At 41.1% G+C, this 21,511-nt stretch overlaps 1 protein-coding gene across 7 annotated transcripts in view; it reads left to right on the top strand.

Moving 5' to 3' along the window:
- zfand6 (zinc finger, AN1-type domain 6) overlaps positions 1-21,511 on the top strand; it is a 61,768-nt gene that overhangs the window by 15,967 nt on the left and 24,290 nt on the right. For 5 of the 7 annotated variants that reach the window (XM_067971637.1, XM_067971636.1, XM_067971635.1 and 2 more), the window contains exons 2-3: positions 9,735-9,897; positions 15,018-15,129. In XM_067971637.1, coding sequence (XP_067827738.1) covers positions 9,750-9,897; positions 15,018-15,129 — 260 coding nt within the window. In that variant the 5' untranslated portion in view covers positions 9,735-9,749. The remainder of the gene's footprint in view (positions 1-9,734; positions 9,898-15,017; positions 15,130-21,511) is intronic. The other 2 variants (XM_067971634.1, XM_067971632.1) reach the window with 1 other exon arrangement.

Raw genomic sequence — 21,511 nt, 5'->3', positions numbered from 1 at the left:
AGACTTATTTGGTGTACTGGTGCTACTTTAGGGCAAGTGGCAATGTAGCCAGTACGCTTTAATTTAGTGCCATTTTACTTGAAATTGCTCCCACAAAAGTGGCAGACCTATAACCAACAGTATTTCCTTCACCTTACTGTTGCCTGGTTCAGCATACTCTCTGAAGACACAATCTGAAGGCTCAGATGTGACAAATGCCCCTTGGCTGAGGTGGGAGGGCCTTAGTGACCAGATAACCCCAGGAAGAGTCGACATTTACAGAATGAAGAGAGAATTAACCACATGCAAAAAAAATCTTGTGGCACTTGCGCTGCAGTGTGAAAGAAAACAGGCTCAGCCTAATCAAATACTAACTGAAACATTGGAAACAGCGATTGCATTTGTTTTAACTTTTATTGATCAAATACAAGTTTTCCTGTAGGTGCCAATCTAAAGAACAAAACTTTGTCCCGTTTCATGGATGCAGTATTTTGCAGAGTTGGCCTGTGACCTTTTTAACATTTTTTCTCTCTTTCTAAACTAGTTACACTCCTTCTGCTTTTGGTGAGGGGTGAGAGTGATGGCATGTGTTGAATTTTCCATGACCAGTATTAATAGCAGTGTGCAGGTCAAGTGCGATAGATAATGTTTTTTGAAAGACTGACACATTTATATTACACCCGTTGAGTTACCTAGCTCCCGTTTAGGCATCAAAAGTTTCATCTTCTGATCATTTTTGCCATGACTCGTCTTTTGTGACCAAGCTTGACATTTGAGCGCAATACTGAGTGCACTGCACTGTCGGAGGTGCCATCTTTGGATGAGATGTTAAACTGAGGCCCCGTCTGCCCCCTCAGGTGGACGTAAAAGATCCCAAGGTACTATTCGAAGAGCAGGGGAGTCCTGGTAAATATTAATCCATCAATCAACATCACTGAAACAGATTATTTGATTATCTCATTGCTGTTTGTGGGTCCTTGCTGTTTACAAATTGGCAGCTGCCTTTCCTACATAAGTGACTACACTTCAAAAGTACTTTATTGCCTGTAAAGCACTTTGGGATGTCCTAAGGTTTTAAAAGGTTTACATGTGCAAGTTTGTTCTTCTTTCATTCAAAGTGCCCTTTGATTGCAGTAAGAATATGTGCTAGAATGAGTGTGCCAAAAGAACTAGTTCGAAGGGTGACACATCAAAGCAATGTGTCAATATAAAGAATTAAATCCAGTTTGTTATGAACAAAATTTGTGTAGAAACATTTTGTTGAGTTTAATAAAGTTGTGGATGAATAGATTGAAGTTGTAAAACTTGGTATATTCTATGAGGAAAAATGCCTGGAATAGTTCACTGATGGTGCATGAAATAACTTAGTACAAATTTGCATGGACAAATGAGGCAGTGGAAAAAAGAGCTAAATACAGGCAAAATATTTTCTGTTGCTTTATTTATAACGGTCCGATTACCTAGAAAGAGTTACAAACTTGCAGTGTTTCCAAATGTGTTAAAGTTTTTATAAAATACGTGCAAATTGCACAAAAACAAACATACATTGATAATTATAATACATTGGTGTGGTGCAGCTTCAACTGTTCTTGTCCTTAATAATTTGAGGTTTATAATATAGGGGGTGATTTTAACCTAATTCGCCGGGCGGGAAACCCACGGGATGGGTGGAATGCCGGTTTTACGACCTGCCCAATAGTATTCTCCATTGACTTCATGTGAAACCAGTGTTGCACCCGATCCTGTCAGTTAAAATTGCCCCATAGTTTTTGTGATGAGAGCGAACAAACTTTTCCTCATACTGCTGTGAGACTTTAATGAAATCTGTTTGTAAATGGTTGAGGTAAAATATTGCCCAGCCATCCTTTTTCATTCTGAAGCGTCTGGGTTGGCAGCATCATTGGTAGTGAGCCTCTCCTATTGTCCCTTGTAGGAAGCACTGCCTAGGAACCCAGGTTAGGTTACAGATTGGTGGTGTTAGGCAGCCCCATCATCCTCGTTTACTGTTAAATCAAGATAGTGAGCCTTGAAGGGTCAGTTCAGAGGTTTGTTAATAACATTTAGTTTTAAATACGTTTAAAATCCAGTCCCTTTGACTCTAAGTTCCAATCTTAATAAATGTGATCAAATCACAATGTAATTTTTAATGTACAAGCATAATAACTAAATCTTGAGGATTCAGTTAGGTGTGGTCAGAAACTGCTACATGTGCTATCCTTCTAGTAGTCTGCTAAAGACACAATTAGTACAGTACAACATCTGTATTCTGTTTGCTCTTCTGGTCTCCAGAAGCTGTTTTACTTCGTTATTCATTATTCTGGTTCCATTAGCCTAGTTACTGCATGAACAAACCAATTATAACCCTGAAGTGCTAAAAATACCATTTTAAAATTCCAAACACTTTCCATTTCAAAGTGCCTAACTGCGCAGCTGTCCACTGGCTACATGACTATCCCTTGAACACCACACTTCCCTCTAGTGAGAAACCGATTTCAATAATGTGCGATATAGAGAGCAGATGGTAGGTTTCACGAACAAGATGAACTCAGAGGGCATGAGGGGAGGGAGGCACTAGAGAAAGACACGAGTTCAGGGCAAGGGGGGACCTGGGGGGAGGTTTTGTTTGGGCAAGGAAGAAGGGTGGAAACAAGAGAAGCAGCTGAACGGATAGCCGCAATCTTAGTGACAAAACCGTCGATGCACTTCTTGCACATTGTTGGTGAGGTTTGGAGGGGGCGGGGAAAGGGGTTTAAGGAGACTGTCGGTAGTGCAGAAAAGAAGCCGAGGATTGTCTTTAATCTCCAGGGTGATCCTGGAGTAATGGGTGGTTTTGGCAGAGGAGAGTGAGACCTGATGGCGCCTGATGTGGTATAGCCACATCTGGTGATGGATGGCTAAACCAGTTGTGCGCAAGATATGCTCAAATCTATGCCCCTTGGAATTGAGGGAGCCATACCAGGAGGAAATGGAGGCCATAGCGGGGGAATGACCGGCCTGGGAGAAAGTAATGGTTTTCCTGTGGAGATAAGGGATTAGTTGAGCAGATTGACAAATATAGTGATGAATAGAGGACCAAAGGCTCGGCAGTTGGCCGCTTGAAAATGCAATTGTAAGTGAGTTGGGGCAGAAGTGGAAGGAAGCGTGATTGGAAAAATTAGGGGGATGAGTGTGGTGAAGGATACAAGGAAGTGATTAGACATGGTAGAGTTCAGGAGGGGTTACATTAGGATAGCAATCATGTAATTTTTTTTAAGATAAACTTGTATGTATTTTATTCCCTGCATGGCTTCCCAGGGTAATGTGTGCTGCAAGTAGGAGGGCTGGCAGACGGCTGTGTATATCTAACGGTTTTGCTCCATAGTTCTTTTTGGTAAAGGTTGCTGCTGATTGATCTTGTTTTATCTTTCGCCTTCTGCCTCTGGCCAATGTTCAGAGAAGGCAGAGTGGAAACTTCAGCCCTGTTGTTTTACAATGGAGTTATATTGCACTTGCGAATTCAAAATCCCGTGAGGTGCCTCCCTAAAGGGAGTCTCGCATCTTGAGTTACTTGGCCACTTTTGCATTTATGCCAACTCCAAACCAAGCTGCGTAGACATGAGAGGCAGTATTATTGCCCTCCACAGCCATGGCAAAGTGCATAAGCAAGATGGCTTTTGAAACAGTTTTGTGGCTGTAGTGACCCTTCCTCTGGGTGAAGTAAAACAGTCTTCAGAAAATTGTCAGGTGTAGCCTATTTAATTAATCAGCTGCATTTCTGGTACTTTCACTCAGTTTTTACCCACATTGGGTAAGGTGTTGCAGTGGGTGGGGCTTGCTGAAATGACATCACATTGACTGACAGCTAATCTTGTGCTTACAAAACAATAAGTATTAAACCCGGGGGAGGGGGAAAGCGGCATCCAGTCAGGGGTACAAATAATGCAAAAATCAAGAAATTGAGGTATATGCTGGGAATCGGTTTTTTGAATTTTTTTTTAATTGACTAGTTGCTTGGCAGAAGATGTTCAGGCTTGCAGTCCAAGGATGAAATCCTGCTACAGTCTACTCTGAATTAATCCAGCATACTTGCAACCTTCAGTAAACTGAGTAACTTATTTTCTCCTATTTCTTTTGAGTATATTTAACATTGTACTATTTCATGGTGATTTAGTAGGTGGCCTGAGCTTAATTTGAAGCAGCTTTCCTCAGTTATGGCAACCGTTGGCCGATTTTAAAGTATTAATTGTATTAACTTAACCTAGCAGTAGGTACTACACTTCAAAAGCAATTCATTGTGGTGAAGTACTTTGGGATGTTTCTGATAGATGTGTAAAAGCCTAGTCTAAACTCCAACCATTCAGACTAAGGCTTTAATTATTTTGAATCCGAAAGGATTTTTTTACGATGTTATATGAATTGATTGCTTCTATGTTAAATGTATAATAGACCTTTGTTTTGTTTGTAAATGATCACACTTTTTAAAAAAAAATCTGTTCTTGTACTTTTTTCAACTCATTATTAAGTTTACCCTTAGATTGCAGCTTGGTGACATTTGGATTCTGCTGGGTTAGGTACCAGTAGTGACTAATACTGGCCGAGTCTACTGCATCTGTTCTTTATTCACATGTAGTTACAGAAACTCGGTCAAGCCATGGTGACTTTGACTGGCCCGTTTGGAAGGCCAAGAGCACTTTTTTTCCCTAACTTTTTTTCTAATTAAAAGAGAGTTATTTCTTTTTTAAAAAAAGAACAAATAACTTAGTCTTCCAGGTTTGTATTTATATAAATTTGTACTTACTACTGCACTGGACTTAGCGGAAACCTGTCGGGGTTTCTTATTTACATGGGCTAAAATATTTTTTTTCAAATTTAAAAAAAAAACTATTTTCCTAAGAAAAGATGCACTTGTTTGTTGAAGTAGGGTCAGGAAATGGTTAGGTTGAAGTAAAAATATGAATTTCGGATTTGCAAATGGCATTGCTGTTGCATGTATGTGTTTGAAAAGTTTTAGAAATTTTAATTAGAACCTTTTTATGTTGCTGTGGATGATCACAATCTGGCTGACAGCACCAGGGATAAAAGTGCTCTTCCAGTAGCCATTCCCAGAGATTTATTGGGCCAGAATTTACTGCCAAAATAACGGCGCGTTTAATGTGCACGCCATCATTAATGTGTGAATTGTCCAGCAACTTGTGGCAAGGAAGAGATACACATGAATTGCAAATCCCATAAGGCGCTGGACGATTTGCACTGCAGGAAGTTAGGGCTAGTACTAAACAGTGTAAGTACCTTTTCACTGACTAGATTTATGTTCCTGCAATGCCACTCAATCTCTCGACCCAGAAAGGGAACAATTAAAACTGTGGAGTCTTATTCCTATAAGTAGTAAATTGTTTTTAATATTTCAAAATTCAAATTTTTAAAAAAGAAATTCTTACTTTTCCTTTATCTATTTTCTCTCAATCCAATCTTTATTTCACTTCTTTCTGTACCTGATTTGACACTAATTCACCCTATTTCCTTCTCCATCGTTCCTCCGTTTCATTCTCAATCCTTAAGTCTCGTTGGTTAAGGAGATAGACTGTTGGTCCCATCGTTCACCAAGCTCCCTGATGCCCCATTGCTCTCATTGCGCCGTTACCAGCTCGCACTTGCAGTGCAAAAAAATTTCGATTGAAGGACGAAGGAAAAAGTCTAACTACAGGGGCACACTGCGAGATGCCCCGCCCCTGCAAATTCTGGGCCAGTGTGTCAGATTGAACCAACTAGGTAATGTGACTGAGCCAATCTATAGTATTCTGGCACTCAGCTGGCTGAAAACTTGAATTTCCCTGAACCGGTTAAGAGTTGAACGATGAATGGAGTATTTTTGTTTTGTTGCCAGTACAATAGTATTTTTACTTTTAAAAGTGGAGAATAAGCTTGAACCTGGGAGCACAGTTAACCAGGACACCTGAATGTAAATGTGATTTTTTTTTTACAGACCCCATTCAGTTGTAGTGAATGTGCAACATTTTATAGTTACTTGAATGGCAAGTAGCTTTTTTTCTAAAATCTCGTTGACTGGCTACTTGGGTATCTCGCCAGTATTTCCCTGCTGACTTCAAGAAAACAAGTTTTAACTTGACAAAGCAGGAGTTAATTAGGCACAAGCCATTTTAAACTAGAGTTCCTGGATAAATAAAACTCATGGAAGCTGTATGTGTGTGCTGAAATACTTTGCAAGCTGCATATGTATATGTGCTGAAATAGTTTACCAAGCTTTGAGATGAATATTGATAAAAATCCATGATGGACTGTAAAAGAAGCTGATTCAACAGTGGGAAGAGCTAGTTAAATAACACTTTCCATTGAGGACACTGTTTGTGTGTGAAACTACACTGATTAGAATATCTGAAACCATGCTTGGCTATTATTTAACTGAGAGAATCATATAATTTTGGGTCCCTGCCTGGAAGCTAGTTCTGCACAGTTTTGAAATGAATTAATTTAACCAGAGGTTCTTAAAATACAATCCAGTAAAATCTCAGATTTATTTTAACATGTTTTCTCTGGACTTGTGACTGAACATTCCTGTAAGTTTTTGTAATGGAAATCTTCACCTTTTTAGAAATTGGACTAATTTTGGTGTTTTTTTAATCAACTGAAATATCATCCTATATCTTTTTATATCAGTGAGTTAAGAGACTCACATCCCAACCTAACTTTATTGAATCTTTCTCTACCTTTTTGTTAATATAGATTTTTTTTTTTTTAATTCCTTATCTCACTTCTACACAATCTTTTCCCTTGTTTTATTTTTTTTCTTATTTTAGTAATTTTGTGTTAAAACTGTTTTAGTTGCATCCCTTCCTTTTGAATTCCTGCTCTGAACTTCCATGTTAGCAGCAACCAAGTTCTTTTTGGTATACAACTAACCTGCTAGTATACTTGAAAGGAATGTATTTTATTGCATCCTCATGGAGGAAGGGGAAAGATGCTGCTTATATTTACATGGCTTGTGTGTAGCAGGTGGAATCATGTCTGTAGTCCTCTAACTACTTCGGCTCTTTTAAGTTAAATGATCTCTCTTAAAATTGTAAAATAAGTCAGCATTTAATGCCCCACTGCTTGTTTCTGGTTTTATTTTTATTTTTAAAAATGCTGTCAACAACTTGTCTGAAATTAATTGGCCCAGAATCTGCTGACAAAATAACGGCGACTTTAATGGTACTTGCCGTTAAGTTGTAAATCGTCCAAGAACTTGAGGTGAGGAAGAGATACCCTGTGAATTGTGAACGGCCGCAAGTTGCTGGACGATTTGTGCCGCTCCACCTTGCAAAATGGCAGCTCGCCCTCAACTTCCCTGTTATTTTAAGAACTTGCTGGATTTGCACATTAAACTCGAATTAAGCTTGCCGCAGAAAGTTAGAGATCATACTTAAGAGTAAATACCCTTTTAATGACGTGATAATTGTTAATGCAGTGCCAGTCAACTTCTCCAGCCCAGAAAGGGAGCTATTTAAACTGTTGATTCTCATTCCTGCATATAGTAAATTGTTTTTTGAGATTTAAAAAATTTTAAATTAAAAAATGTTCTTTCTTTTCCTTTGTTTTTCTCAATCCAATCATTCTTTCCCTCTTATTTTACTTTCTGTACCTGATTTAATTAATTCACCCTCCTTCTCAGACATTCCTCTATTTCTTGCTCAACCCTTAAATCTCTCCTGCCGTTCACTAAGGTCCCAGATGCCCCATTGTCCTTGCCGCACCGTTATCAGCTCGCACTTCTAGCACCTTAAGTCAAATAATTTTCAAGCTGAGCAGTGCAGAAAAAGTCTAACTAGTGGCGCATGCCAGGAAATACCCCGCTGCGGCAAAATCTGATACTAAACTTGGATTATTTGAGCTTTGTGAAGCAGCATTTTCCAGTAAGATGTGTAACATCTTTGTAATGGTGTTATTTCCTGTGCACTAAAAATAAAGCTTGCTGTATGAATTCCTGAGAGATTTCCATTGTGATGAGTTAGGCTAACTGGATAGTCATAATTATTTGTGGCCTAGTCACAAATGTGTTAGTTTCACAATTATTTCTTTTTGAAATTAAGTTGGCACTGAGGATTCAAGTGTAGTACAGTCTATTACTCAGAGTTGCTTATTTGAAGTTTTTCAAGAGCCAAAAAAGAAACTTCAAACTCTCTGTAGGAGGCTAGAATTTGCAATTTTCCAGCTTTAAAATCTAGAAAAGCAGAACAAGCTAACTGACATCAATAAGCTATGTTGGTATTGAAACTGTGGCAAGATGTCTGATTTGTTCAGTTGCTAGTCTACACACATGTGCTAGTTGTACTATTTGCTACTGAATGAATGACTGAACAACTGGTGTAGTCACTTATAACTTTTATAGGTAGGAGACAAATGAATGCTTTTGTCTACTGTTTGCTACCATAAATCTCAAACCTCCCAACAGTGTAAACTCTGACAGTGGAAATGATGCCCAGTGACTGAAAAACATGTTGTTTTTGGTCATTGAATTCTCCCTTTTTGTTCTGTACTATCTTTTTGATATTTATAAATGAAGCTTCATTAGTAAATTAATAACTTACCATGACAGCATGTAGCTTATTTTCTGGTGATCAACTATCTTTCTTTACTCTTCCATTCCCCCCACTCCAAAAGCTCTTATGTGATGCCAAATGCCTTGGCTGCTATGTAACTATTCTCTTTACCCTTTCATCTATGTTGCACTGACTCAATTGTGCTTATTTTAATGAGAAAAGTGGATTTATTTTTAAATGTATGTTTTAGAGAAGTAATAGTGAATTTAAAGCAAGAATTCAATTTCTGGTTCCTGATGATACAGCCCTATTCAGAATAGCTGAGCCTTATGGGGCAGAAAGGGCCAAAAGTTTGGTTCCCTTTCTGTGATGGGTTAGCTCAGTGTTGTCCAATAGAAATTGCTGACTAGCCACAGGTGTGGCTGTAGGGACACCGTTTTAGCCACATGCACTAATTTTAGATACTTTACATACACTCACACAATGTACTTCACGTGTGTATTTACTCAGCAAACATCTACCACCATTCAGTTACCAAGGAAGTAAAGCACTCAACAATTTTTTAAAAAACATACACACTCTACGTTCCGTGTCTCCATTTTTACCCGCAAACACTCAGACTAAAATACACATGCATACGCCATGCGAATGAGTTTTGAGATCACATGCCCATGACAGTGTCTGTTACTTATTTTTTACTAATCAGAAATGCAATTAGCCACAACTGCATTTCCAGTTAGCTACATGTCTAGTGACTAATGTATTGGACAACACTAAATTAGCTGCTCTCAGCCAATTTTGCAATTTGCTTCAGTGCCCCAGGGTTGGAGTGTGTAAAATCAGAATTCCTGCTCCTGATCATTAATTACCCCTGCATGTATCAGTTAAGTACAGAACTGGACTTGGCTTTAATGCCTTCCACCCCATGAATTGAATGGCCTACAGGCATTTGCTGTTGAACCTTGCTTGCCCACTAATGGCTGCTTGTGTAAGGTATTGGAGGGTGCTTTACTCCCGCAAGGAGTTAAGGCCTTGGGAAGGAAAAGAAAATTGTAATTGTATAGCGCTGATGTATGTTCTGCGAACACTGATTTGAGAGTTGCTTTTTTTTCTAATTTTCTTTCCACTTTCCTGTCTGTACTGAGGTCAGTGCAACCTACAACAGCAGTAGTTTCTGACTTTGTATCTGTCATATCTAGTGGCCGTGACTCTTAACGGTTTCTAACTTTCTTTTGCAAGGTCTGTTGGAGGAACATGGCTCAAGAAACCAATCAGACTCAAGTGCCTATGCTGTGTACCACTGGCTGTGGATTTTATGGGAACCCGCGAACGAATGGCATGTGTTCTGTTTGTTATAAGGATTTTCTTCAAAGGCAAAACAATAATGGCAGAATCAGTCCTGGTAAATATCATCTTGCTAAACAAAAATGTAGCATGTAATTGAAGTTAATGTTTTTTTCAAGCAATCTGCACTGAATTCATTTTTTAATTGCTTATGAGGTACAGCTCCACCAGAATCACTGCAGTCTTCTTGCTTAAAGCTACACTGGGCTGAGGGAGAGGTTTTGTCTCAAGTTTGAAAACTAATCCCACTTTATCACAGAATCCAATGTCCTCCAGAGGTGCTGACTATTGATTTCCTGTATATAAGAGCTGTGATGTTCCCTGGCACCAAATGGTCGTGTGAATCTTTAATTTGAGTCACAAGGCAGCGAGTGATTTTATTTGATCATTCCGAAAGTTCTCCTCTTGGGGAGCGATTTGCTTCTGCTCAGTTAATGCTCAAGTCGTGTACCTTCTATGCTTTCAAATTTAATTTGGTATTTGTTTCCTTTTATGCATTTTAAAAAGTGAATGGGCTCAGATAATTTAAAGTTTTGCTTTCACAATTTGTTGCTGTCTGATTTGGCACAGGCTGTAACACGCTCCCAACAATGTAGTCTCGTAGAACATAATATATCATTGCCAGCAGAAAATGATAGCCCCAGCCTCTTTACTCATGAAATTGGAACTATAACAGAGTAATTTCAAATGTTTAATCTATATTCAGGTGATGGTTTATAAATTAATTCCAGCTCCCCAGTTGAAATTTACGACATTGATTGCCTTGTTGCATTGCCTGCTGACACAGGCTGACTGTCCAGGCTATTAAGTAAAAAATGGTCACTTGGACAGGTACAGGTGAACTATGGAATTCCCCATCCCCCATCATAAGTCACTGCTTTCAGGAGAGTGTGTGGGGAGGGGGAGAAAGACGAAGGAGAAAAATGTTCTGGGAGTGAAAGGTGGGGTAATTTTTTTTCCCTTTCTCCTCATCTTTGAGTCTACATACTTTTGCTTCGAGTTGCTTTAAACAAGAAGTCCGAAATGTGTGTACTTGGTGTCCTGCTTATCGAAACATAAATGCATGCTTTATATAATGTTACATAATGGAGGTTGTGTTTTGATATTAACATTAAAAAATAATTTCACTTTTTAAAATCTCTGTTCTCTTTGGTTTGCAGTACTTAAGTAGGGCTGCTTGTATGTTCATCATTACAAAGTACCAAATCACCGTGTGTCATCGTCATCGTCTAGAGGCTTATCCATAAGAGGACGTTGCAGCTACCAGCTTTTTCCAACCGTTACGGTTCAGGGCTCTCACTTGTGCCTCATCGGCAGTAAGCCCCATGCTCGTAAGGAGCATTTTAATATTGTCATCCCATATTGTTCTGGGTATGCCCAGTTACCTCTTCCGTGGTGGTGAATGCTCTGGCAGGGTCAGACTAGGTGGCAAGAGGTGTCCATACCAGAGGAGTTGGTAACGATCATCCAAACAGGACTGCGGTGGTTGGTTAGTCAAGATGTGTACAGTCTTTATTTAAGATTTTGTCCTGAGGCTTAAGTGATCTAGAATCAAATTCATCAGTTCGCCTGTTCGTTACTTTGATGTGTACCCGTGTTTGAGTCATATTTAAATATGGATAGAACTAATACATTGTAGAGCTGTACTTTGAGATTGCAACTTATGTTCGATATCCCGTATGTGGAGAGAGTTCATTGCGGAGCTCACAAGTGCAATTCGCCGACAGCAGTCGGGAAAATGTTCCCAATGGAGGAAATCAAGCCACCTAAGTAAGTGAATTGTGTCACTGATTCCACTCTCTTGGATGGATTGTCATCTATTATGAAGGTAGCTGGAATGATATTGCATCCTATTGATTGCACTTTCATCTTATTCCAGCTATCCTGAAAACCAAGGTTAGATGCCTCTTGATCGCACATTTGTAGGGCTTCGATGAGAGTGTCCACAGTTTCAATCAAGGCCACTGTCATTGGCAATGTCCAGATCTGTCCATGTAGTCATCGCACAGGCCGATCCCACATCCACTCTCTTCTGTTGTTGACTACATGATGTAGGCAGCACCTGGCAAGAATAAGGTTGGGATGAGAGCATAACCCTGTCGCACTCTGGTATTAAATTCGTTGCTCAGAAGGCTGCTGTTAGTATGGACCCAGCTGCTTGTGTGGGCATATAGCTCGCATATAATTTTGGTAGGGATACCTAGAGATTGTAACAGGAGCCATAGGCGTTCTCCATTCATTGAATCAAAAGCTTTTTTCGAGTCACTGTAGGCAACATGTAGCGGCTCATTGTATTCGCTTTGTTTGGCTGTCCCCTTCCGTGGTAAATATCTGTTCAATGGTGAACCTATTGTCTGAAGCCAACCTGTTTGTGGCATTGGTCTCTGAGGGTTCTTGATACGAGCAAGTATCACCAAAGCGAATACTTTAGTTACTGTTCGGGTAATACCACTGTAGTTGCTGCAGTCTGTTTAGGATCCCTTGCCTTTGTAAAAATACACAAGGATCCTTGACACCACTGATGGGGGAATAGTTTCATCAGTCCATACTTGTGTAAATAGCTAGTGCAGGCAATTGATAGCAGCTTCATCAAAGTTTTGCAGGCGTTCTAGAGTGATCCCACATGCCGGATGCTTTTCCATTCTTCAATTTGGCTACGGCTTCTTTAATCTTAAGTGTGGGGTCTTTCTCGATATTGTGCCAATTCTTGCATTTTTGGCTCTATCGTTGAGCTCCTGATAGTGGTACTCTGGGTGTGGATGTGAGCAGCTCATGGATGTACTCCCACCTTGGCTTTAGATGGTCATTGCAATTGGTCTCTGTTGGTGGCTGCTATGGGGCCACTTGAGGGCTGGGTGTCTTTTTTTTTCCCCCAGAGTCTCTTCACTATAACATATGACTTGGTTGTCGCTGTGCTGCTGTTTCTGCCTCTTAGTCATGTTAGGTAGGCCTCCTAGTCTCTTTTTCTGTCGTCTTAGCTCCCTGAGCTGTGGAACCTGGTTGAATTTTGCCTTTTTACAACGCTCAAACAGGTCGGGCATCTCATCACTGATTCATTTGGATCGCCTAGAGTATCTACCTCCCGGGACGGTTTGTGCAGTGCTGCTGAGCTGACCTCTAAACATGGCCCAATTTGTCTCTACATCACCTGTAGGCTTTGCCAGGAATTGGAAGCGGTAAAATTATATTTTACTGATGGTGACTTGAGCTTCTCGATATCAAACTGTTTGATTGCTGAGCCTCTGGGGAGATCAGAAGTTTTCTTCAATTTGAGCTACATCAGCCACAAGGACAGTGGTCTGAATTGCCACGCTTACGAAGACCCGGACATTATTAGCTACATGCCAACAAGTGTTTGTGATAATGAGATCTATTTCCTGTTTAGGTAGTTCCGTTGTTGCTGCACCATGTGTATCTGTGGATGTCTTCTGGGAAAGATGGCACCCCATATCTTGAGACCGTGGGCAGCACAGACGTCAACAAGACGCTCACCGTTGCCATTTCGTTGTCCTTGGCCAAAGACTACAGTGGCCTTAGCCAAGTCTGATCTGCTAGCTCCTACTTCAACATGAAAGTCTCCCAATAGGAAAAGCAGGTCCCATTGGGGTGCCAATGCGATGGATGTCTGGAGACATCTGTAGAACTCGTCTTTATTATCAGTCAAAAAATACACCACGCACTGACCATAAATTATGCAATGGTTGCAAAAGTAGTTGAATTAACAAATTCTGTGAGCTTTTATCTCCTTTTGAATCCACTATTATCCCAACTGCACTACCAACAGTGACATGCATTTGCTCTGGCAGTCTTCAAGTTTAAGGGTACCTTGGAAAACACTTTGCAGGTTCTCAAGGGAGACCAATGGTGTGACTCGGAAGATAAATTTGGGAGCGCAGCGTTCTTAGGCCGCCTTCCAAATCCCCAGCAGTAATATTAAACATCCTTTTATAACTTTCACTACCACTTCCAGCTTTTAACCTTTTTTGCTGTTTGTTTTTTTTAAATCTCCCTAGTTCTTAGCTTTACTAAAAAAATAAATTGGTTGGCCAATAGCATATAAAAGGATTCAACAACTCCATTTTTGTGGTTTAATCAGAAAATTACGTGAAGCAATCTATTATTATAGAAAGAAAACCAATTGACAAAGATCCATCCAGTTTGAGAATTGGTTGCTGTTTGTTCTGCCTTTTTGCCAGAGGCTGAGTGACTCTCAGGTGGGCCTTTTGGCAGTGTCGCTGGCCATTGGAAGATGTGTGTAAAGACACCAACTTTGGGTCCTTCCATTCCCCACCAGCCTCTCTTGCTTCCTGTGGTGAAATATGTGACATCTGCTCAGTATTTTCTCTTGACTACATGATTGAGTTTGGTAACTCCCCGAATAGAAGTTGGAAAGTATGTACCTACATCTGTGCTGTCCAATCCCATCAAATGTTCATTCTTCATTGCAGCAACTGACTTTAAAGTGCATGCTTTCAAAAAAATTAGTGTTTCTGTAATGAAATTTACACACTTTTAACTGAGCTAGCACTAGCTTTACTCTAAAATATATTTGCTCACTAGTAAGAATCAGTATATTTAAACAAAAAGAACTTGAATTTATATAGCACCTTTCACAACTTCAGGATGTCCTAAAGTGCTTTACAGCCAATTAAATACTTATGAAGTGTAGTCACTGTTGTAATGTAGGAAACACGGCAGCCAATATGCGCACAGCAAGATCCCACAAGCAGCAATGAGATAATGATGTTGGTTCAGGGATAAATATTGACCAGGACACCAGGGAGAGCTCCCCTGCTATCTTTTGAGTAGTGCCACGGGATCTTTTACATCCACCTGAGAGGGCAGGCAAAGCCACGGTTTAACATCTCATCTGAAAGACAGCACCTCAGACAGTGCAGCACTCCCTCAGTACTGCACTGAAGTGTCAGCCTAGATTATGTGCTCAAGTGTCGAGTGGGACTTGAACCCACGACCTTGTGGCTCGGAGGCAAGAGTGCTGCCACTGAGCCGAGGCTGACACTAACCATTTAACCATCCGGCTGCCCTTATTCATGATTACCGGGATCACGAGTATGAAGAGTAGACGCTATTATAATAGCAACACTATATTAACCTCCTTCACAATACTGCATGTGAAGAGGTCTGCACAGTATAATTTATTTATCTGTTCTTGTACAGCATCTGCCAATTTGAGCAGTTTAACAGAAGTGTATCCTGTTCAATGCACAGAAGGGAACCCCCGAGAAGTACCATCATCATTCTCCTCCTCCTCCACATCTGGCCAATCAAGGTAATTGAGCAACTTAGCTACTGGGTAATTTATGTGAAACTCTAGGCACTGTTTGTCACAATAAGGAATGTCAGGAACTGAACTATGTTTTTCACCTAATCAAAAATATGAAAATCAAGTATGTATTTATGCAGTAAACTATATTAGTAAATTTTCATAATTAGCAAGTGTGCTTGTTAACAATCGTATTAAGTCAGTTTATTCTAAAAGTTAGTAAGTGATTAGTTACCTGACTCTTACAAAGGGAGATGTGTATACTTACTGGTTTCTATTGGTCCTGTTCTGTTCTTGTACTGTTGAGTAGGGCAGATATTTTAGATACTTTTGCATTAGATCACGGGATGCAACATCTGTATGCCAGCCCCTTATCCAGAACGGCTGAATAGTCGACCCATGTTTTTCTATATCTGATTCTCTGCTCACCACAATGCTGTTACTCAACAGCTCCTTTGGTTCTGTCTTTAATCCCCTCATCCCTCCAAGCCATTCTCTCTCTCTCTCCCTGCCCTTTGAGTGGGTATAATTCTCACCAACATCCTCCAATCTGAAAATGACTGGCTACTTATGTATGGTCAGATCTAGCTTGACCACGTTGAGCAGTTTTCTATCTCCCCCTCTCCAGATTCACCCTAGGACATGGATAATCCCACACATACATATGGGGCCTTCAACCTGACCTCTCCACAACTTTCCCCCTGACTCCATTCCGCTCCCCAGCATTTGCTCAGGCAAACCTCATTCCATTCATCGAGACCACTTGTTTCCACCTCTAACATTGCATGCTTCTGCCCTACCTCCCCCTCACTGCCACTGAAACCCTAATGTGTGTTTTGGTTATCTTTTTTTAAAGCTCAGTTTTTCCAGTGTCCTGTTCACCGTCCTCCTGAACTTCACTCTCCGCCACCTCCTAACTTGTCCAAAATTCCACAGCCTGCATTCTGTCCCACACCAAGTCCTGCTCACGCATTGCCACTGTTCCCATAACTTCTGGCACCCTGTCATCCAGTGCAGCAAAATCAAATCATTGCCTTTATTTACAATGCCTTATGCTATACCTTTACAACTACCTCCAGCCTTGGGGGTTGTGCCCTTCACTTCTCTGTTGCCTCCCCTCCCTCTGCTCCTTCATCAGTGGCAGAGCATCAGCCCTACTGATGGAATGTTGGTGCTACATGCTTTTGCCTGAAAATCTTTTCCAGGAGCAATGTTTTGTTCTAATTTCCATATGTTGCCTTTACCCTGGGAATAGGAGTCTATCTCTTTCCAAAGAATTATGACTACTTTTATTTTCGTAGCTTCTCTAAATTCAATAGTTTTGTGCTTTTTACCCTTTAATTCTGCCCCATCCTCATCCCTAAAAAAAACCTTCCTGAAAGCTTTTTAACTTAATGTGCAAATCTCTTTAGGTAAAGAATTCTGCTTTTGTCGAGTGGGGTATTGCAGTATACACAAGTTAAATATAACCTAGTTACTAAATCTTAAATTAAGGTTTTTAACAAAATTAACCCACGTAGATAAAACTGAGCAACTGTATTGCCTGTTGAAGAATTTAGCTTTAAATGGTGTGCACTCTATGAAGTTTATGGAATCTCTGAATCAGTTCATTTTCTTGTGACATTTTGTTAATTTCCTTCTTGTCTAACTTAAGGTAATTTTTTAAAAAACAACTCCATGTCCTAAGTGAGTAAAAGCACTTGGTGGTCTGATAGTGAGGCCTTGGCTCTGATCCATATTCTGCATAGAATTAGCTGATCTCAACCAGGACACAGGGAAGGGTACTATTGCTCTCCTGTCTCCCCAAGCTAGAAAGCAGGAGGGGGGGAAATTTCTGCCCCATTGCAATCTACTCACTCGTGCTGGCATGTATTGATGGCTGACAACAAGATTGGGACGAGTCACTGCCCAGACTCTCATATCCTGCAAACTTTTGTGTAGTGGTTTGCAACTGTAAATTTCATCTGTTTAAAGATAGATATATACACAACTACCAATTTGATGACTGCTTTGTGAATAATATTTATTCACATTATTCTTGCAAAATGTTATGCAGTAATAAAGTCAAATTATTCTCAGTCTGGATGACAGAAGTGGTTAAGCAAGTGCTAAGTTATTGGGGTAATACAGCCTGATAAGTGATAGACTCTGGAATTCTTGTGCAGTTTGAAGCATTTTTGCATCTGAATTGTGTTTTTGAACACTGACTGTTAATTAGATTAGAACCCTCAATAGTGCACAAATAACATGGCTCTAAGTTTAAAAATGATTTGTCGCAAATGATGGGACAGCTATTTCTTCTGCAGACTCATTTAGTGGATTTTAGATTTTTTTAAAAATAGCCCTTAATATTGGAATTTGTACAAATTGTTTTTTTGAAAAATTGCTATTTGAAACCTCATATGAAATTATCTTGAACAAAAGTGGAATGGAGAGAGATCTGTTCTGTTTTATGCTATTGTCGATGCAATCTTTATTTTCAATTTCAGTTTTAAAGTTTAATGTGAAAATGTTTTTGACTTTAATACAATACCCACTAACAATTGGGTGTAAAAATAACAAAATATAGCACTTCCTGCCCAACTAGGGGAATTGACTGAGAATAACGAAGAAAAACAAGAGCATTGCTTTCCCCAGCCACCACCTTCAATGGAAAGCAACCTTTAGCAACCCAGTATCCATGCTGTTCAAAGGATATTGGGGTATCTTGGGCAAAATTCAGATTCTTTTAAATGATAAAAGTTGGCCCTGGAGCTGCAAATTGCAGCAAGAAAATGTAAACAGAGAATCTCTGAAGATTTAATAAGTGGAAAGTTTGTTCAGCCTTTGCTGTCCAGTAAGGCAAACTGAAGATGTTCTTCTGACTTTCGTGCGGTATGTTCTTGCAGACATCGAGTAGCCAGACTGCTGTGTACATGTTCTTTTCCCAGGTTTTACCTCTGCTTCAACGCTGCCGTAACAGGCTATGCTTCTAAAATTTATTACGAATAGAAAGGATTCATGTCTTTTGCTGCTAAACCTTTGGTAGGAAATATTGTTCTGGCAAATGTTCTCAAGTTATAAATCCTGAGATGTTTCCTTTCTCATTTACAAATCTGTTCGAGTGGAACAATTGGTTATGTTACTGGACTAGTAATCCAGACGCCTGGATTAATAATCCAGAGATATGAACATAAGAAATAGGAGCAGGAGTAGGCCACACGGCCCCTCGAGCCTGCTCTGCCATTCAGTAAGATCATGGCTGATCTTCGACCTCAAATTCACTTTCCTGTTCGATCCCCATATCCCTTGGTTCCCTTAGAGTCCCAAAATCTATTGATCTCAGTCTTGAATACACTACGACTGAGCATCCACAGCCCTCTGGGGTAGAGAATTTCAAAGATTCACAACCCTCTAAGTGAAGAAATTTCTTCTCATTTCGGTCCTAAATGGCCGATCCCTTATCCCGAGACTCTGCCACCTGGTTCTAGACTCTCCAGCTACAGGAAACAGCCTCTCAGCATTTACCCTGTCAAGCCCCCTCAGAATCTTATGTTTCATTGAGATCACCTCTCATTCTTCTAAACTCCAGAGAGTATAGGCCCATTCTACTCAATCTCTCCTCATAGGACAACCTCTCATCCCAGGAATTAATCTGGTGAACCTTCATTGTACCATCTCTAAGGCAAGTATATCCTTCCAAAGGTAAGGAGATCAAAACTGTACACCGTACTCCAGGTGTGGTCTCACCAAATCCCCTGTACAATTGCAGCAAGACTTCCTTGCTCTTGTACTCCAACCCCCTTGCAATAAAGGCCAACATTCCATTTGCCTTCCTAATTGCTTGCTGTACCTGTTAATGTGAGTTCAAATCCAACCACGGAAGTTTGTGAATTTGAATTCAGTTTTTTAAAAACTAAATAAATCTGGAATAAAAAGCTGATGTCAGTAAAAGTGACCATGAAGCTGTTGGATTGTTGTAAAAACCTAACTGGTTCACAAATGTCCTTTTTAGGGAAGGAAACCTGCTTATATGTGACTCCAGTCCCACACCAATGTGGTTGACTCTTAAATGACCTCTGAAATGGCCTAGCAAGCTATGCTGTTGATCAAACCACTAAAAAGAAATGGATAAGAACAAAAAAACTGGATGGACCGCTGCTTTGAACTAGCCATTGGATTCGGACACGGCGAAGGCACACCCAGCCCAGTCGACCCTGGCTTCACTAACATCTGGGGACTGGTGCCAAAGTTGGTAGAGCTGTCCTACAGACTAGTGGAGCAACAGCCTGACATAGTTATACTCTCAAAAAACTGTATTTATCAGCAAATGTCCCAGACTCCTCCATCACCGTCCCTGGGTATCTCCTGTCCCACCAGCAGGACAGACCCACCAGAGGTGGGGGCGCAGTGGTATCCAATCAGGTAGGAGTGGCCCTGTGAGTAGTCAACATTGATTCTGGACCCTATGGCTTCAGGTCAAACATGGGCAAGGAAATGTCCTGCCGGTTACCACCCACTGCCCTCCCTCAGCTGATGGATCAGCACTCCTCCATGTTGAATGCCACTTGGAGAAAGCACTGAGGGTTGTAAGGGCACAGAATGTATTCTGGGTGGGGGACTTCAATGTCAATCGTCGAGAGTGGCTTGGTAATACCACCGCTGACCAAGCTGGCAGAGTCCTGAAGGATATAGTTGCCAGACTGGTCTTGCGGCAGATAGTGAGAGAACCAACACTTGACCTCGTCCTCGCCAATCTACCTGCAGATGAATCTGTCCATGACAGTATTGTTAGGAGAGACCACCGCACAGTCCTTGTGGAGACAAAGTCCTGTCTTCACACTGAGGCCACCCTTCATTGTGTCATGTGACACTACCACCATGATAAAAGGGATTGATTTAAAAACAGATCTAGCAGCTCAAAACTGGGCATCCATGAGACGTTGAGCGATCAGCAGCAGCAGAATTGTGTTCCACCACAATCTGTAACCTCATGGCCCTGCATACCCCTCACTCCTCCATCACCATCAAGCCTGGTTCCATGCAGAGCATAGAGGAGCATGCCAGGAACGGCACCAGGCGTACCTGAAAATGAGGTGCCAAACTAATGAATCTACAATACAGGACTACATGCGATGCTAAACAGCGGAAGCAGTATGCTATAGACTGAGCTAAGTAATCCCACAACCAACGGGTCAGATCAAAGCTTTAGTCCTGGCGCATCCAGTCGTGAATAATGGTGGACACTTAAGCAACTAACAGGAGGAGGAGGTTCCTTGAACATCCCGATCCTTAATGATGGCGGAACCCAGCACGTGAGTGTAAAAGAGAAGGCTGAAGCGTTCACAACCACTTTCAGCCAGAAGTGCCGAGTGAATGATCCTTCTCCAGCCTCCTCCTGATATCCACACCATCACGGAAGCCAGTCTTCAGCCAATTCAATTCACTCCACCTGCTGAGTGCACTGGACACAGCAAAGGCTAGGGGTCCCGACAACATCTGGGCTGTTGTGCCAAAGACTTGTGCTCCAGAACCAGCCATGCCTCTAGCCAAGCTGTTCCAGTACAGCTACAACACTGGCATCTACCCGACAATGTGGAAAATTGCCCAATCCTCCCCTTCTTTGAGCCAGATCTCTGTTGCCACTATATCAGTCCTATGTAGCGACTTGTGCCTGCAGCTCACCAACCTTATTCACCACGCTGCGTGCATTTATGCACATGCACTCCAAACTCATCTTATACTGCCTAGCATTTGCTCCCTCTTTGATCCCTCCTATTTCTGTACTATTCTTTACTCCAGTGCTATTTGTGTCTCAATCTTCTCTGCACCTTGTTTCTCCTTTCTAATGTTTCATCCTGGTGCCCATGCCCCTGCCAAATTTGTTTAAATCCTCCCCCATAGCACTAGTTAACCGAGGACATTGGTCCCAGCTCTGTTGAGGTGCAACCCGTCCATCTTGAACAGATTCCTCCTGCCCCAGAACTGGTCACAATGCCCCAGGAATGTGAAGCCCTCCCTCCTGACCATTTCTCCAGCCACGCATTAACCTGTCTTATCCTACTATTCCTATACTCTCTAGTACCTGGCACTGGCAGTAATCCAGAGATATCTTTGTCCTGTCCACAAAAAGCAGTACAAATCCAACGGCCAATTATTGTCCTATCAGCAAAGCAATGGAAGGAGCATCAAGCGGCACTTACTCACCAATAACCTGCTCACAGATGCTCAGTTTGGGTTCCGCCAGGACCACTCAGCTCCTGACCTCATTACAGTCTTTGTCCAAACATGGACAAAAGAGCTGAATTCCAGAGGTGAGGCCAGAGTAACTGCCCTTGACCTCAAGGCAACATTTGACACAACGCGGCTCCAAGGAGCTCTTGTAAAACTAAAGTCAGTGGGAATTGGG

The sequence above is a fragment of the Heptranchias perlo genome, chromosome 34 (assembly GCF_035084215.1).
Source record: "Heptranchias perlo isolate sHepPer1 chromosome 34, sHepPer1.hap1, whole genome shotgun sequence".
NCBI lineage: Eukaryota > Metazoa > Chordata > Chondrichthyes > Hexanchiformes > Hexanchidae > Heptranchias > Heptranchias perlo.
The sequence above is the reverse complement of the archived record's forward strand: the minus strand, read 5'-3'. Positions and strand labels throughout refer to the sequence as shown.